At 37.7% G+C, this 19,440-nt stretch overlaps 1 protein-coding gene across 3 annotated transcripts in view; it reads left to right on the forward strand.

Moving 5' to 3' along the window:
- The window catches only part of Chd1 (chromodomain-helicase-DNA-binding protein 1), a 606,282-nt gene that overhangs the window by 527,239 nt on the left and 59,603 nt on the right, over positions 1–19,440 (forward strand). For all 3 annotated transcript variants that reach the window (XM_090371234.1, XM_090371253.1, XM_090371245.1), the window contains exons 32-33: positions 2,125–2,328; positions 14,634–14,774. In XM_090371234.1, coding sequence (XP_090227360.1) covers positions 2,125–2,328; positions 14,634–14,774 — 345 coding nt within the window. The remainder of the gene's footprint in view (positions 1–2,124; positions 2,329–14,633; positions 14,775–19,440) is intronic.

The following is a 19,440-nucleotide window of genomic DNA, read 5'->3' on the forward strand; positions in this document are numbered from 1 at the left end:
CTACCGTGTAAGAGAGTTTTCCAGGATGGAATAGCAAACATCACGAGATAAGACTCGGTCATGTTTTTGAACTTTCTGACAAATATATAGCTATCTGCTCAGAGGTTGAACAAACAAAATATTTGAAAATCAACACATATGTGAACTCCTGTTAGATTGACAAAAGATAGATAAAACATGTAATTATTTGCCTTTAGAGGGGAAAATTTTTAATGTTTTATTTTTCACAAGCAGCGGCCACATGGTCTCAACGGCTGCCGTGATGCTCCCGTTCTAGCGGCCTCATCGCCAGAGCGATCGTGCCGTAACAGCATGAGAGTAATTCGGCTAGCGTGGCCTTTCAATTCGTGAGGCACGAACAGTATCATTGCAGTGGCTAGACGGGATTCTGACTTAGAGGTGTTCGGTCATAATGCAGGACTAGAATTTGGGGAGTACAATGTGTACAGAAAGGATAGACAGGATAGGAAGGAGGAGGGGTTATGCTATTATTTAAGAAACACATAAAATCCAAGAAAGTGAAGCCAGTTGACATTGCTGGACAGTGCAGTGTCGAGTCAGTTTGGTGTGACATAAGCATTGGGAGATCAAAATTGAGAGTAGGAGTGTTCTATAGGCCTAATGACTCTGATGAGTATAATAAGAAACTGTAGAGGGAAACAGAGTGGGCCAGTAAATCAGAGAGTCTTATAATGGGGGAATTTAATTTCCCAGATATTAACTGGAATTTGTGGGTTGGTCACGCACACACTAGCAAGGCTTTTGTGGATTTATTGGATGATTGTTTTCTACATCAGCATGTTCGGGAGGCAACTAGAAGGAGTAATACTCTTGATCTGATCATCAGTAGGGATTCTTCGTGCATTAAGAATCTGCAAATAAAGGAACCACTAGGTGGCAGTGATCACAGTGTGCTGAAGTGGGATTCACTCAAAGAGGTAACTACCATCAGGGATAAAGGGAAGGGTTATTGCTTTTGTAAAGGCGATTACGATGGTCTGAGACAGTATTTAAATTCTATACAGTGGGACCAACTGATGATGTTACCAACAGCAAATTCAAAATTCAGAAGGATGTAGAGCTGCTGGAATGAGTACAGAGAAGGGCAAAAAGATTAGTGAATGGAACAAAGGGTTGCTCTTACGAAGAAAGGCTTAAGTTTTGCAAACTACAGTGTCTGGAGACTAGGCACTGGCAGATCTGATAGAGGTGTATAAATCCTTGAATGGATTGAGCATGCTCAATGCTGATGGGATTCTTCCTCTTGCTCAGAATAATCATCTGAGAGGGCATAAATTCAAATTGAGGAAAGACAGATGTAGGATATCTTTCTATGTATCACCAGTGGTACACGTACCACAGGTTGAGAAATGCTGGTTTAAATTGTTGTTAACGTAATCAGCTGGTTCCGCTGTTAGAATTTAAAAACTGTCTGTGACCATTGTAGTCACCCTGACAAAAGTAAAAGCCTTTCCCTTTACCCTTGACAGTAATTATATTTTAAACTGAATCCCACATCCTACTTCCTTCCTAATTATTCCTTCCTTGGGGGGAGGAGAATACTTAAAATCTGTTGTACAGCTTCTAAAACTGGTTCTTTAAAATTTATACAAAAATATTTCACTTTTCAAATATACCTGTATCAGTCTGAGGTAGTATATACATACACCATTATCATTTGGATAAGCTATAATAATATTAATTAATTTTTGACGCATTTAATTTTATCAATCTTAAATTCTACAGGCAAATAGAAGAAATTAAGTCACGTATATTGCCAATTGCTTTTAAATTTCTCTGTCTATATAAGTAATTATTGAAAACGACAATTAGGCTTTACTTATAATAAAATGTATACTACAATTGTCATGAAAAATTTTTAAAAGTTAGCATGTATGTATGTATGCATGCATGCATAAATTACCCCACCCTCTGTCTTTCTTCCACATGCGCTCAGACACACACAGCATAATGCAGCTTATTTTAATATTGTTATTAATTAGATCGTATGTATAGCTTAGCTTAATTTTTATTTGTTATTAATTTAATTGCTGAACAGTCATGTTATATTTCACCAAATATGTGGTTATTAATATTTTAAAAATTAAACGTATGTTTAAGCAGCAACCAACTCGAAATGCCAAGCCTCGAAAAGAAAAAAAATCTAAAATACTTGAGGGAGGAGATATAAAGTCAAAGCCTGCAGATGGAGTTTCTCCACAAATAACAACTACAGGTGGAGGGGATGCTGAATCTGTTACAAAAAAGAAAAAAAAAGAAGGAAAGAAAAGAGATAAGGAGAAAAATCTGAAAACGAAAAATAAAAAGGTAATGTATATTTTCACAGTAACTGATATTGTTTTTTTTTTTTTTTTTTTTTTTTTGCATTTTGTGATAATATAGCTAAATTTTATGATGTTTATATCCTGAAATAATTTTAAAACAAATCAGTGGCATAATCAGTTTTTAGGCATGTAAGTATATCTGCCTAAAGCGCTTATTGTCTTCACCACGTCAGTCCATCTGCATGTAATAACTTGATTCCTAGTGGATTGGTTTTTTTTATAAAGTTTTGTATGTTGTTTTAGAGAAAAATTTGGCAAGCCATCTCAAATTTCATTAAACTCAGACCAAAAAAATCTGACAATTATTATTATTTTGTTCTCTGTACTTCCATCCACATTTAATAACTCAACTCCCAATGGATGGATTTCTATGAAATTGCATATTTGGCTCTTTTGGAGCAATCCCAAATTTTATTAAAATTCGACATAGAAATTATGAAATTATTATTTTTTTTATACATATCACGTAGGCTATCCATATACCATATATATATATTGTAATTGAAACAGCAGATATTATGTATGCTGCCATGCAGTGAATGGAGAAATGAATGGGCGATATGGCAGATGTGCAGAAACAAAATGCCTTTGGTTTGTGCATAAAAGTTATTACTTTTTGCTCTCTTTTATATTTATATACGAGTGACCTCCCGCTTAATGCTTATAATTCATTCCGGAAAAACAGAGCGCTAACTGAATCCGGGCTAAGCAAGCACCGCATTCTCATAAGGTAACATAAGTATTTGTGAGTTGCGATCGGTGCCATAGGATATTTCCTAATCAATAATATATGGTAGTGAAAAGGTGCACAACTGTCAGTCAAAATATTTAATATTCAAATATTTGTACAAATAAAATATTCTGCATTACATACGTATGTAATTATGTGGTAACTACTTACATATCAAAATTAAACTTAAAATTCCAATTAAAATCATGAATTTAACCATGAAAAATGTGTTGATTTTGGGTTGTACTTTGGCCACCTTCCTGGTAAACTAAAAGGGGTTTTAATTTTAAATCCCGCGCAGCGTTACCACCCAACAATAAAGTCAACTGATCCTTTGGCGCTTTGAAACCTGGCATGTTTTTTTCTTCTTTCAATATGAAACTTCTTTTAGGCATTTGTTTCCAAAAAAGTCCTGCTTCATCTATATTAAAAACTTGTTGAGAAGTACACATAATACCCCTCTTCAATAATTTTAACAAGTTCTTTTTTGAAAGTTTCAGCTCCTTGATCTGCACTTGTGGCTTCTCCCTACCAGCCCTTACTAGTTTTAAATGGTTCTACATTTTTTTTTTCTCCCTACCAGTCCTTACTAGTTTTAAATGGTTCTACATTTTTTTTTTTTTTAGGTGAGTTTTCTTCAGGTCATCATATAGGCTAATCTCTCTCTCTCTTTTTTATAATATTTAACTTAACTGAATTCTGCATTGGATATTATCTTCAATAAAATTAGTTAAAGTCTCTCCATTTCAATCCTAATAGCCGGCTTAGCCCTAGTTGTTTGCAGTGGAACAGCTGTCTTTCCCGCTGCTAAAATTAATTCTCTATTTTTTATAATTGTTCTTACAGTTAAACTTGCCAGTCCTAAATTATGGCACACATCTGCTTGTCATTGACCAGAATCAATTTGCTTCGAAACGTCTAATTTAATTTTCAAATTCAGTCTTTTTCTTACATTTATAGCCCTCGTACTGCTTCCAGACGTTGCTTTTTAATTTTTATCCGCCATTATTAACTCTTTGAAAATGTAACTGCATTGGTTGCATTAATTATGATACAGTTCGGGTAAACTGTCCGTTATGCACGATGTCTAATACTGTACTGAGTGATCACTAGACTTTGGATAAATGCACATAACACAAAGATTACAAGCAATATACTTGATCATTTTTTAAAATGTTGATCTCGGAACCACATAACAAGTCACTGTACTATAATTAAATTAATGTGTGAGAAAATTCCACTGAGCTTGGGAAAATTTCTTAAGTCGGCGTGGGAAACATTTTAATGCTCTTTTTCTATTCATTTTCAAGCTATCGACTCCATCAAATGAAACGATTTTGTTAAATATGCCAAAAATGCAATCTGTAAAAGAGCGTTATAGTGATTTGTGACAGCATTATAGTCAGATATGGGTTATAAAATAAGTTTTCCTATTCAGGAGACCTAGTGTCAAAACGGTTACAGTTGTTATTTAGTTTTTAGGAGCATTAGCAACTAAGACCATATTGCTCCGGAGATATGCAGTGGTCATTCCCTGACCTTTCCGCATCCTCCGTATTTGGTGGTCACGGGCTCGAACCCCGGTCTAATCAAAAAGCGTGTGCTACGCACTACTGCTCCTGTCCACCTGGCTGCGGAGGCGCCTACAGTTAGAGTTAGCACTGTGAAAATCAGTGGGTATGTCATTTAGGGTATTGGGGAAGCGATTTGTAGAAGAAAAAAAATTAGTTCATATTTCCACCACCAGGGGAAACTGTGCTGCACTTATGTAAAAGTTGTCATTTACTTCAAGACACACTTCTTATGCAAACGACATCTTGTTAGATAAAAGCAGATGGGCCAATGCAACCGTCAATAACCATTATGGTTCTTACAAAAAGGAATGTGCTCTTTTAGTAAAACTGTTCTACCAGAATAATAGTATGCTAATGCAGCACTACATGAATATCGGAAACTTAAAGGTTTGTGTAAAGGACTTTTGATGTCAGTTGGGCTTCGAAAACTAATAAAGAAATTTGAAGAGACCGGGCAGTTAGGTGTAATTCCAGGCATGGGACAGACGTATCGGAACGGAGGTAGTGGATGAAGTGGTGGTTGCAATGGTCAGAATGCGAAACACTACCAGTCAGTAGTGCCTGCCAGAGGTGTGTCAAGGGACTTGAACCTTCCTTAGTCTAATGTACATAAATTGCTTCGAATAATTTTACTCTGGTTCCCCTACAAGATTCATGTAGTGCAAGAACTAAAGTTTTGTGATCAGCAACAACAAATAGACTTTGCTCTATGATTCCTGGCTCATATGGAACTTGACGATACACAGGTTTAAATGATCTTGTGGTCTGATGAGGCACATTTCACTCCTCATGGGGCTGTAAATGCACAAAATTGTCGAATATGGGGAATTTCTCACCCATCTGCTGTGCATGAAAGGCCACTACAAAGTTCATATGTTACAGTATGGTGTGGATTCACAGTAGAGTTTATAATCAGACCATTTTTCTTTGAAGAGTCTACACCTCATGGCCCCGTAAGGTGTATGGTAACTAGTGCATGGTACTACGCTCTTCTAAGAGATCACATTATTCCCACTCTGCAAGAAAGGCAATGCCATAGTGTTCATGCAATATGGTGCCCCTCCCCATGTTGGTCGACAAGTAAAGAAACTGCTCCATTCAACATTTGGAAATGATCATATCATTTCTAGAGACTTTCCGAATTTCTGGCCAGCCCGATCACAGATCTCAATCCCTGTGATTTCTGTCTATGGGGATACCTGAAAGACAGAGTTTACCATGTTGGCATACAGGTGCTTGTCAATTTGAAAACAAATATTAAACAGCATGTAGCCAACATCCCCAATGAGATGCTATGTGAAACTATGTTGCACACAGTCCTCCGTTTTCAGAATGTCATCTCAAGTGAAGGAAAACACATAGAACAATATCTGTAGATTTCTAAGTTCTGATATTAAAATCTAATCCTAAGTTAAGTATTCTATCTCATGTTTACAGTGCCAGTTTCTCCTCTGGTGGGGGAGGGGTAGGCACCTCCGTAGCCAGGTGGGAAGGAGCAGCAGTGCGTAGCACACGCTTCTTGATTAGACCGGGGTTCGAGCCCGTCACCACCAAATATGGAGGATGTGGAAAGGTCAGAGAATGACCACCACATATTCTCGGAGCAATATGGCCTTAGTTGCTAATGCTCCTAAAAACCAAATAACATCCTCTGGTGGCTGAAATTTGAACTATTTTTTTTTTCTTCTACAAATCACTTCCCCATACCCTAAATGACATACCCACTGATTTGCACAGTGTTGTCTCTAACCGTTTTGACACTAGGGTCTCCTGAATAGGGAAACTTATTTTATAACCACCAGGTATATATTTTAATTTAATTGTGCATTATTGCACTCCATACATATGCCAAAGTTTAAAAACCTGTACAGAAATCTCCCAGAAATCAGCTGACTAGCAGGTATAAATCTTTGAGAATGTTTTCCTCTTTGGTGTCTGGATTTGCCTCTCCCCCCTCAGCAAAATGTTCAACAGTGCATTCAGCTTACACAGTTCAGTTTTCTCACCACGCTCAGATATACCCAGGTGTCTTCAAAACTGATATCACAGTTGGACTGTCATCAGTTTTTGATGGCAGTCCAACTGTGATAAAACACAACTGTAATCAAATGGTTTAATTACAGTTGTGAAATTTTATCTTGGTTGTGTGGAATTTAAGGGTTTTTTTTTTTTTTTAATGCCCATAAATAAGTCAATATTTACAATAAAATAAATAAGACATAACAATTTTTTTTTTTTTTTTTTTTTTATTTGGAACATGGAGGTAAGTGATAAAACTTTTGCTACAATCCGAACACGTTATGCCATTGGGTGTTCCTACAAGTTCCAAAAGGCGCCTCCGTAGCCAGGTGGGAAGAAGCAGCAGTGCGTAGCACACGCTTCTTGATTAGACCGGGGTTCGAGCCCATCACCACCAAATATGGAGGATGTGGAAAGTTCAGGGAATGACCACCGCATATCCCGGAGCAATATGGCCTTAGTTGCTAATGCTCCTAAAAACCAAATAACAAACAAACAAACAAGTTCCAAAATGCTCATTGGGCCCAGCTACTTTGTTTCACCTGTCTATCAGTTCTGTAACTTTGAAAGTTTTCATTCATTTTTAGCGAATTGAGCAATTTTCTTGTATAGCAAAAAATGAATTTGTTTAAAATGGCAAGACTGGGTTTACGTAAGAGAAGGGAAAAAAAGGTGATTTTAGAAATGCCATTATTTTTTGTTTGTTTACTTTTCACTATAAGTGACTAGAGTTACTTTTATGAATGATACCTTGTTGAATATCACAGAATGATATTTAACAAAGTATAAAAAATCACCTTGATTATCCATTAAATTCTGTTTTGTTTTTTTTTTTTGTTTTTTTTTTTTCTTTCTTGGTTTGCTTTTCATTTTCCTTTCAATTTTGGTTATTTTATTTCATTTTATTTTTTTAAATGTTGGGTTTATCATCTCCTCCTCTGGGCAAATTTCATCAAAATCAGCCACCTTTTTTTTTTTAATAAAAATCATCTCTGGTTTGCATGTTGAGCCTGTGCACTTAAAAATTTGTCCCATAGGAATAGTAAAAATTTTTTTTTAGTTAAAAGCTAGGTTTCTTCTTAATTGTTGGTAAAAATATGCACTGTTAATTGTAATCACCTTTAAATTATTTAAAAATGCAGTGGACACAAAAATTTTCCATGCAACATGGGCACATCATGTGAAGAAGAACTAGTTCCAGTGGCAGGAATGCAGCACATCCACTCCAATCAAAATTAGAGTTACTACTCAAAAAAAGTTTTAAAAATGGCCCACAGGGATATCCCTACATAGAGGAACAAAAGTTAAAACTGTTCATTGCAATCACATAAGTTAAAACCTAGGTATCTTCTTATGCTGTTGGTAAAATCCCCCCCACTAGGTTTGTCATAATACAGCTACTCCCTGATTAATGTAAGGGTTGCGTGCTGTGGAACTCTACATAAGTTGGATTTTACGTAAGTCGAAATTTCCCCCATGCTTGTGTAGCACTCGCAACTGTGCTCACTAAATTGATTGAATCAAAAAAGAAATGTTCGACGAACATGTGAATAGAATTATTTATTGTATTTATTCAATTTTGTATCTCATGCACAGGAAAAATTACCAAAGTGTTCAATTTAAAAATTTAAAAATTATAAAATTACAAAAAAGGAGAGGAGACAAGCATAATGTCAGTAAGTTTTACCTCTCGAGCATCGTTGCCAGAATCGACATCTTCAGCTGATAAGAACGCCCTGCGGAGGTTGAGGGCTGTGGAGATGTAGAAGGGGTCGGCTGCTCAACCTTACGAAAGAACATATTAATGGATGACTGGATGGTGGCTTTTTTCTTTTCATCATAGATTTCTTTGTAGAAAGCAAGCATATCATTCACCCCTCTGTTAACTTTTAAGAATCGTTCACTGTCAGGATCCAATTCTCACCATTGCCAATGCAATTTCACGAAATGCCATTGCCGAGATGGCAGTGGCATTTCTGGTGATGAAGTGTCTCGACTCCTCATTTGGTTCATCTTGAGCTTTGTCAGCATTTTTTTTCTTTCACTATCACTGCCTACAAGCCAATAAGTTCTTCATTAGATAATTCCTTCTTTTCTTCCTCTATTAACTCCTCCACATCTTTAGCATTAACCTCCAATTGAAGTAGCTCTGTAACCTCTTCGTATGATTCATCTTTTTCAAACCCTTTGAAGCCTTTTATGTGCCATGGGCATATTTTCTTCCGTGCACCATTTAAACAACTTTTAGTAATTTGCCAAGGCCTTATTAATGTTTAAAGATGCATGATAAATATTGTAAGATTTCCAAAAATCTCTTAGCATAAAATTTTTCTCACTGTCTACTGCGGAAAATGCCTAGGCAAATGTTGTGCATAAATAGTATGCTTTTAATTTCAAAATAACACCCTAATCGTTAGGTTCGATGAGTGAAATCTTGTTTGGAAGTAGAAATATGACTCTCATGTTCAAATTGAAATCAACTTTGAAATCTGATGCATAGGATGTCCAGAAGCATTATCTAATAGAAGCAAAATCTTGAAAGGAACGTCGTTGTCTTTACAATATTTTTAAACCTCAGGAATGAAGTAGCATTAAAACTAATCCTCAAAGAGAGATATTGTTAATCATGCTCTCTGGTTTGATTGGAAATGCACAGGTAGGGTGGCTTTATTGATACCCTTAAATATACGAGGATTTCCGGAATGGTACACAATCAGTGGTATTAATCTGTAATCCCCTGCTGTAAATTAATCTGTAAGAGCATGGCGCTATCTTTTGAAGCCTTGAAACCTAGGATTGTCTTTTCCTCTTTGGCAATGTATGTTTGATCCAGCATTTTTTTCCAATACAGAGCAGTCTCGTAAACGTTAAAAATTTGCTGCGTTGAATAGCCGCCTTCATCAATATTTTTTTCACCCAGTGATTCCTTTATCTGCTGATTCTTAGTGCATGAAGAATCACTGCTTATAATCAGATCAAGAGTATTACTCCCTCTGGTTGCCTCTTGATCACGTTGCTGTAGAAAACAGTCATCCAATAAATCCACAAAAGTGTGCCAGTGACCAACCCACAAGTTCCAGTCATTATATGGAAAGTTAAAATCCCCCATTATGAGACATTCTGATTTACTGGCCCACTCTATTTCTCTGCACAGTTGCTCATTATACTCATCAAATTCATTATGCCTATAACACACACACCTACTCTCATTTTACCTTTCCCAGTTCTTATGTCACACCACACTGACTCAACATTGCATTGTCCACCAATGTCAAATGGATGCACTTCCCTAGATTTTATGTGTATCTTAACTAACAACATAACCCCTCCTCCCTTCCTGTCCTGTCTATCCATTCTGTAAACATCGTACTCCCCAAATTCCAATTCAGCACTACTTATATCCGTGTGGTACCACGTCTCTGATATTCCAACAATATCTGCTTTTGATGTCTTGACCAGAACTTCAAATTCATCAAATTTATTTACTATACTCCTAGCGTTGGTGTACATGCAATATACATACACCTATTCTTACCCTTAGTTACCTAACACAACCCATGTATTTACTTGTTCCATGATGACTCCCAGCAGCCCTTGAAATCCCCAATATCTCACTTCGAAGGCTGCTGCTCATTCCAATAGAAGCAGTGCAAGAATCATTTTCATCTCTGCCTGTGGCTATCATTAATCTATTAATAAGTGATTCCCCTCAAGCTATCAGTTTTCCAACCCACCTAACACTGCCTCAATAGCATCAGCAAATATCCTTGCACCCTTTCTATTTAAGTGTATCCCGCCCTGTAGAAACAGTCTCTCCTGTTAACAAGCACAGACCATGCTGAGGAAATTTCTACCCTGTGAGCCTTGCACAACCTCTTCAGGGCTGAATTGATTGACAATGTCCCATAAACACTATATACTCTCTCCTATCATGTCTGGGCAGAATTGCAGACACTTTCAAATTTAACCCTAACTCACGACTTTTTTTTTTCGATATTGACCTGTACTTGTTAAGTCTGCAGATTTCTTACTCTTAATGTCATTAGTGCCAAAGAGTACAACAATATTACCCTTTGTGCCCTTAAAAGATGATATCTGCACTACAACGTCATCAACTTTTGTCCCTGGCAGACTTACCCTGGTCCTATTCCACCTATCCCTTTTGCACAATATATTTTCTGTCTCCCTGACAATAGAGTCACCAGCAATAACTAGCTGCTGTGGACCAGTGCATTCTGCCCTGAAGGTTGCCACCATGTTACCTGATGATCAATTGCAAGCTCTGGTATTGATGTGGGGAGCTGAGAGATTGATCAGTGCCCCAATTTAAGTCCTTCTAGGGCATCTACCCTGTCCTTCAAGCTCTCGTAAAGGCCCATAACAACGCTGAGTTGGCACGAACTTCTTCACACTGCTTGCATCAAGCACGCACAAAGACATTCCCCTTGGCTACATCATGTCCCATCCCGGAAAGGTCTGCAAACATTTCACAAGTCATACATTTCTTTAGGCTGTGATGTGGTGGAGAATCGCCCTCTTCAGTCCTCCACTGAGCCACAGTACTCCCACTATTTTGTGCACTTTGCTTTGCTGCTCTAGCCTGGGGCATGGTTTCCATTTAATACTATTTAATTAATTAACGATGAAAATTAATAAAGTTAATAATTTAATTGATTAATTTACTATACTATAGTTAACTGAACAATACTATACTAGGCTAATGCAGTAATACATATTCTGCTATACAGTTTTACGTTATACCTTAGCAATCAAATTCCAGATATATGTTATGAAGTTATGCTATACTGTAACGATCACAATGCTAAATTAGTTATATCCTTAGCTAAATACAAAAGTTATATGCCCAAAAAGTGATTAAAACAAGATTGGTGAGGGGGGGGAGCAAATGGGTGCTCTTACCAAGAAAGGCTTAAGTTCTACAAATTGCAGCACCTGGAGAGTAGGCACCTGGAAGGTGATCTGATTGAGGTGTATAAGGCCTTGAAGGGGCTGAGCAAGCTGAATGCTGATGGGATTCTTCCTCTTGCTCAGACTAAGAACTTGAGGGGGCACAGTTTCAAATTGAGGAAAGATAGTTGTAGAATAGATGTGCGGAAATTTGCCTTTAGCCAGCAGGTAGTTGGTTGGTGGAACAGGCTTCCGTCTTTTGTTGTGGAAGTTAATAGCCTAAATAAATTCAAGGCTGAGCTGGACAGGCATTTGGAATGAATGGAAAGGTGAAATGGGAGGTTTTTTTTAGCTGATGTTGCATAAGCTCGCTTTCTTGCATCATATGCCTCTGCTAATGCTAAACCTTCAAAATACTTATTTATTACAATTAAAACCCTACCACTCTTCTATGCTACTGATTAAGCTACTATATTCCAGCCAAAAAGCCACTGTGATAGCGGTAAGAGTAGCGAGTTGTAACTTAGAAAGTGATGTGTTGGAGAATAAATTTTAAAATAATATGCTAACGAATGCTACTAAGCCTATTTAATCTATTTGTAAAACACAAATTAATACGTTAACTAATCAAAAAATACAACAGATATATGCCCAAAAGGTGAATAAGCCCTTCAAAATGTTTATTACAATTTAAACCTTACTATTCTTCTGAGCTACTGGTTACACTACAATATTCCCACCGAAAACACTGCACCGATAGTAGGAGTAGCGAGTTGTAGCTTACAAAATCACTAGCTAAATTTAAAAAATATGCAAACTCAAAAATACGATAAAATTTCAATGAAAACTTATCAGCTTGCAGCAGCTACAGAAGTCCACATCTTCACCAAGCAACACCAAAAGGTATTTTTTGCTGATTCTCTCAATATAATTGGATAGATCCCATATGCTCCAGGTGCCTTATTTACATTTAGCTTCAACAATTTCTCTTCCACATTTCTCTCATTTATCACAAAATCATTCAGCTCCCTGTAATTTGATATACTTCTGGGATTCCCATCCCTAAAACATTCCTTGTGTTTTAGTTTGTGTGCACTGCAACCTGAGCAGAATCGTCAACTGTTATAACTTTCATATCTGTAAGACCAACATGATTCATCCCTTTCCTTATAGTGTTGTTTACCTAAGTAAAGAAATCTTTGCTAGAAACATCTCATAAACTATTTTAGCTTGCATAACCCACTTTGTGACTTCATTGCAGACTAGTGTATACCTACTGTAGGTTTCTGTATCTTGTAATTTTTAAGCATTCTATGCAAGTCTCATCAGTTCATCTGACATCCATTTTGGTCTAAGCCTTGAACAGTATTTTTTAGTTGGTATGAAAATGAGCCAATGGGCTCGATGATCTGGGTGCAGACAGTGCAGGTGGAACATAAGGAGTGGATTTTGGTCCAGTAGCTTCTAAGACCACATCCCTGCTTTTAGGATTACATCCCTGAATGCTTTTCATTTAGAATTTGCCGTTGATAACATTATCAGTTGGTCCTACTGAATGCAAAAACCTTTCCCTTTACCCTTGATAGTAGTTATATCTTTAAGTAAATCCCACATCAATACACTCTGATCACTGCGCCTCCGTAGCCAGGTGGGAAGGAGCAGCAGTGCGTAGCAGACGCTTCTTGATTAGACCGGGGTTCGAGCCCGTCACCACCAAATACGGAGGATGCGGAAAGGTAAGGGAATGACCACCGCATATTCTGGAGCAATATGGCCTTAGTTGCTAATGCTCCTAAAAACCAAATAACAACAACTCTCTGATCACTGCCACTTAGTGGGGTTTTTATTTGCAGATTCTTAATGCATGAAGCCACTGCTGATAATCAGATCAAAAGTATTGTTTACTCTCATTGAGTAACATGTTGGTGTAGAAAACAGTCATTGACTAAATCCACAATATTCTTATTATATGTTATGAGTGATCAACCCACAAGTTCCAATATATCTGGAAAGTTAAAATCCTCCATTATAAGACATTCTGATTTACTGGCTCACTGTTTGTCTGTATAGCTGTTCATTATAATCACCACAATCATTATACCTGTACTCCTACTTTCAGGTTTTTTTTTTCCAGTGCTTATGTTACGGGCACCTCCGTAGCCAGGTGGGAAGGAGCAGCAGTGCGTAGCACACGCTTATTGATTAGACTGGGGTTCGAGCCCGTCACCACCAAATACGGAGGATGCAGAAAGGTCAGGGAATGACCACTGCATATTCCCGGAGCAATATGGCCTTAGTTGCTAATGCTCCTAAAAACCAAATAAATAAAATAACAGCTTATGTTACACCAAACTGACTGAATATTGCACTTGCCACCCCATGTCAACTGGATGCACTGCCTTTTATTTTATGTGCTTCTTAACTAAGATAATCCCTCATCCTCCCCCCCCCCCCATCCTTTCTATACATGTTGTACTTGCCATATTCAAATTGCATCCCTTATATTTGAGTGACACCATGTCTCCAGTAGCCATGCAATGTCCAGATTTAATGACTTAACCTGTATTTACTATGATGTTAGCATTAGGGTACATGAAGGTATACATGCACTTGTTTTACTGTTAGTAACTGTAACACAGCCTACATATTTGCTTGTTTCCTGAGGACCCCCCCCCAGCAGGCCTTGAAATCCATGACACCTTTTATTGGAACATGCAACAGCCTGGTGTTCAGGCTGCTGCCTGTTCCAATAAAATAATACAAGAATCATTTACACCTCTGCTTGCAACTGCTATTAATCTTTTAATCTGTGCATTACCTCCCCACAAGCTAGTAGTGTTGAGGCAACATTAGGTTAACCCACCTAACACTGCCTCAATAGCATCAGTAAATATTTTCTCACCCCTTCTATTTAAGCATATCCCACCCCTGTAAAAACAATTCTGTTAACAAGCACTGATCTTTGTGATGAAGTGAATATTTGCTGTAGTTTGTTAGGATTCAAAAAAAAAAAAAGTAAAATAAATTTTACATTGATATTATTTATTCTTTTTATAGGGTTTAGCAGAAGTCATGCCTAAAGAGAAGCCAAAAAAAGAGCAGAAGAAGGAACAGCCAGTAATGCATTATACAGCAAATGCAGAACCTCAGGTTATTGATACTTCAGGTGGAGACTTGGAAGATTCTGTGTTTATTGAAGTACGTTTTATAATAATTTCATCATATAATTAAATATTGTGATGTTGTTGTTTTTGTTTGAATAGAGCTTACCACAGTGAAAACTTGCTGGACCAGTGACTGTACTGATGCATTCTCACTAAAATCATCAATTTCTATCAATAATATAGATAATACTATGTATAAATACAGATTAGAAAAACAGAATGGTAAATGTATTTTACTCTTTGTCAGACATTTAAAAGGATTTTCTCTTTTCTTTTTTAATAACTGCTACCTCTCAACCATACAGAAGAAGCAGACAGAAAATTCCATAAAATGACTGATACACATAGATTCTATATTGCTTTAAGAAATAAATTGTTGAAATTAAACATAAAAATAAAAGCACCTGGGGATAGATGAGATCTATCCAGTTATATTAAAAAATTAGGCAGTAAAGGAGTTAAGCAAGTCCTTAGTCATAATTATGAGAACATATTTAGATTCAGGGGAGATTCCTATGGACTGGAGATGTAAAATGTTTCCCCCAATTCACAAAAGAGGATCAAAAGTTGTCATGAGTAATTATAGACCTGTTAGCTTAACTTCTGTTCCAGGAAAAATAATGGAGTTACTGATTACAGAGATAATGCAGGACCATCTAGACAGAATTCAATTGTACTGCAGTCACAGCATGGATTTGTTAAGGGGAAATCTTGTCTGAATCAATCTGATTGAATATAATGATGCAGTAACAAAAGCTTTTAATACTGTTGCTATATAAATTGGAACGGTGTTGCATTAATGGCAAGTTACTGCTATGTATGATTAGACTGGGGTTCGAACGCGTGACCACTGTATATCCCCGGAGCAATATGACCTTAGTTGCTAATGCTCCTAAAAACCAAACAAACAAACAAACAAACTGCTAGGTATCAAGGGATGAATAAGTGGAAGAAGACAGATAGTAGTTATTAATGAACACAGCTCTTCATGGACTAATGTTATTACTGGAGTCCCTCAGGGTTCATATTGGGCCCATTATTGTTTTCTATATTTATTAATGATATTGATGAAGATACATCAGGCTTTAAGTTTGCAGATGATACAAAGGTTGGCAGGGTAGTTAATGACAGTAATAAAGGTAAGCTACTGCAACAAGATCCAGAAAAATTAAGCCAGTAGGCTGAGAAATAGCAGTTGAAGTTTAACATTGACAAATGTCATTGTGCAGTCAGATATGAAGTTCTCTGAGCAGTGCAGATAGGCTGCAAGGACAACTCATGGTCTGGAGTCTTCATTTTAGGAAGGATGTAGATCTGCTCGAACTAGTGCAGAGAACAGCAGTGAGATTTGTGAAGGGAACAAAAGGGTGGTTCTCCCAAGAAAAGTTTCAGTTCTGGAAAGTGAAGCATCTAGAGACTAGGCACCTCCAAGGTGATCTGATTGAGGTTTTTAAGGCCTTCAATCGATTGAGAAATGATGGTTGCAGGATAGATGTTGTGGAGGCTTGCCATCAGCCAGCCATTGGTTAATTTGGTCCTTGAGGTTGTCACAAACATTCTCTCAGATATGCCAGACAAGCTGTACTTACTATCTGGGAGTCTAAAACACTGATGAAACTGATATTCAGGTGACATTCAAGTCAAATCAAGTGGCCCAATTTTGACAAAGTCCGGACAGTCTGTGACAGCCAAATCCTCTGCTTGCATCTTCACGATGGTGGGACTGCTAGTAATCCTGGGTATAACCTCCATGCACAAGCACACTGTGGGTGACCATCCAGGTGTGAACCAATGTAAGCGGGGGTCGAGTGTTCGTAAGTGGCGCCCACACCACATGAAAAATGCTGCCCCTCTGTGTTACCAGACAATACTAGGTGATAGATGACTCTCATCAACTGGTGCAACACCACCACCACTTTGCTTATTGGAGGCTTGCAGTGGTGGAACCTAAGTTTAGTCTCCAGAGCTAAATTCCGGTCAACCCTTTCCCATCTCTTCCATCATGCATTATAATTGATGACTTTTGAGGTTATGATGGATATCATGGCGAGATCCAATCTTCCTTACATTTTGAGGGTACAGCTCTAAAACGATATTCGCAGGCCGACTGCTAGTTAGTACGCTGTACCGAACCTATTGATAACTCTTTAGAAGGCTTCCAGATCAGCTAGTCAATAATCTTACTACCTCTACTCTGCCAGATAGTGACTGGAGGGAGTCCGAGTAGTGTGTATGCGGGGGGCATTGTCGAAGCCATGTTATGTCAACGATCTGGGTATATTCTTACCATGTGTACACCATATCCAAAAATTTCATTTCTTCATACAGTATGTCTCTCCCCCCCCACTTTTTCTTACTGTTGAATACACCATGAATTGTCAAATTAATAAGTAAGCTTATCTGTGAAAAGATCTAAACCTCCCAAACACTTCCGAGTTCATTTCACAAATATACCTGGTCTCAATTCTAATCTCAACGATGTCCATTTCCATTTGCAGTCTGCCAAACCCCATTTACTTTTTCTGACAGAATCTCAGTTGCCCAAATTTTTCTCTGTATGATTCCTTTCGCCTCAAAGGTGGTACCTGTGCATATGTCCGTTTGATATTCCCCGTCAGAGACTTGGTAATTTGGAATCTCTTCTTCTTGATCTTCTCTGGCTTAAAATCTCTCTACCTTATTGTCAAATTTATCTGTTGTCTCTACGATTCTCCCAACTCCACTTATCACTTGGAGTTCTTTGACTTCCTTTCTTTGCAGTTGACTTTCTCCAGTGCAACTTTCCTAACAGGGGTAATTTTCCTTGGTGATTTTAATGTTCACAATTCCAGCTGGCTTCCATTTTCTAGTCACACCGACCCAGCTGGTTGAGATGCTGAGGCTTTTGCAATTACTAATGACCGTGCACAGATTGTTCATTTACCTACAAGAATACTGGTCAATCCTAACCATACAGTCAACACACTTGATCTTTTTCTCACAAATGACCTTGTAAGTACAAGGTCAAAGTGAGTGGTCCTTTAGGCACCTCAGATCACAACTTGGTGATTGTCTCTTCTCCAGTGGAGCCTATATCTTATGGCCATTCCCAACCTCGTATTGTTTGGCATTATAAGAATGCAAAATGGGATGACCTGCGAGATTTCTTTTCTTCTTTTCCTTGGTCAGATTACTGTTTCAAAACTTCTGATGTCAACATTTGCTCAGATTGTGTCAGTGAAATTATTCTTGTAGGAATGGAATCCTTTATCCCACAATCCACTTTAAAATCCTTTATCTAAACCTTGGTTTTCCAATAAATGTGCTAAGGCTGTTCAAGAGAAGAACTTTGCATATCGTAGTTGGCTTGTTTCCAACTCTTCAGTTTCATTTTCTGCCTACACCAAAGCTTGCAACAATTATAAAGCAGTTATTAATCAGTCCAAACTATATTTTGAACAAGCTAAGAGTAGAAAACTTGCTTCTTGCCCTAATGGAACTGAGCATTCTGGTCTCTTGCCAAAGCTATTGGCTACAACTTTTGCCCATCTCTGCTCCCACCTCTGTCAAAACCTCTGTCAACAGATGGTTCTGTTGTCACTTCAGCCAAGGATAAAGCTGACCTGCTAGCATCTCATTTTTCTTCCAACTCATGTATTAATGATCTTGGTAAAACACCTCCCACCATTCCCAGCACACTCCATTCAGTGCGTCCTGTGGTCTTCCATCAAAAGGATGTCAGAAGGATTTTGACGAATCTTGATGCTAAGAAAGCTCCAGGTCCTGATGGTATTTCTCCACTTTTTCTCAAAACCTGTGCTCCTGAATTTACTCCTGCTCTTTGCCACCTTTTTTCACTTTCTTATTCCAAAGGTGTTTTTCCATCTTCTTTGAAATTTGCTCATATCCAGCCAGTTCCTAAAAAGGGTGACAAATTCCCTCCCATCCAATTATCTTCCTATTGCAATTACTTCTACTCTTTCTAAAGTAATGGAGAAATCAATTAACCGCCAACTCTTAAACTACCTAGAAACCTTCCGTCTGATCAACGATCAGAAAAAAAAACGTCCATAAATGGATAATATAAATGTTACCCATTTATGGACAAATTCAATGGAAACGTTCAGTGAAACACAAGCAGTTGCTCTTGACATCTCAAAGGCTTTCGATCGTGTTTGGCATAAAAGTCTGCTAAACAAGCTTCCATTTTATGGTTTGCCAACTGTTTTTTGTAATTGGTTATCCAGTTTTCTCTCTGATCACTCACTGAGGGTGATGGTAGATGTCTCTCTGTCTTCTAACTTCTCCACTAATGCTGGTGTCCCCCAAAGTTCAGTTCTTTCCTCCACTCTTTTCCTCTTGTATATTAATGACCTTCCATTGATTGGAAATCCTATCCATAGTTTTTGCTAATGATAGCCCATTGCATTCCACTTTCCATTTTGAGAAACTGCTCAATCAGCTTCAACTTCTTGCATATCTGCTACCAATTCCTTAAATGCCAATCTCCAGGTAATTCTCCAGTGGGGCAAAGACAACTTAGTTGATTTCAGTTCTTCTAAAACTCAGTCCTGTCTTATATATTGCATAAAGGATTCTTCTGCTCCTATGCTTATCTTTGGTGACACTCCGATTTCTAGTCAAAATGATATATCTCTTTTGGGGACCGTGACTTCTAATCTCTCGACACAAGCACATTACAAATATTGCTTCCTCTGCAT

This window comes from Mastigoproctus giganteus, chromosome 1, assembly GCF_048544385.1.
Source record: "Mastigoproctus giganteus isolate SK-2022 chromosome 1, ASM4854438v1, whole genome shotgun sequence".
Classification (NCBI taxonomy): Eukaryota; Metazoa; Arthropoda; class Arachnida; order Uropygi; family Thelyphonidae; genus Mastigoproctus; species Mastigoproctus giganteus.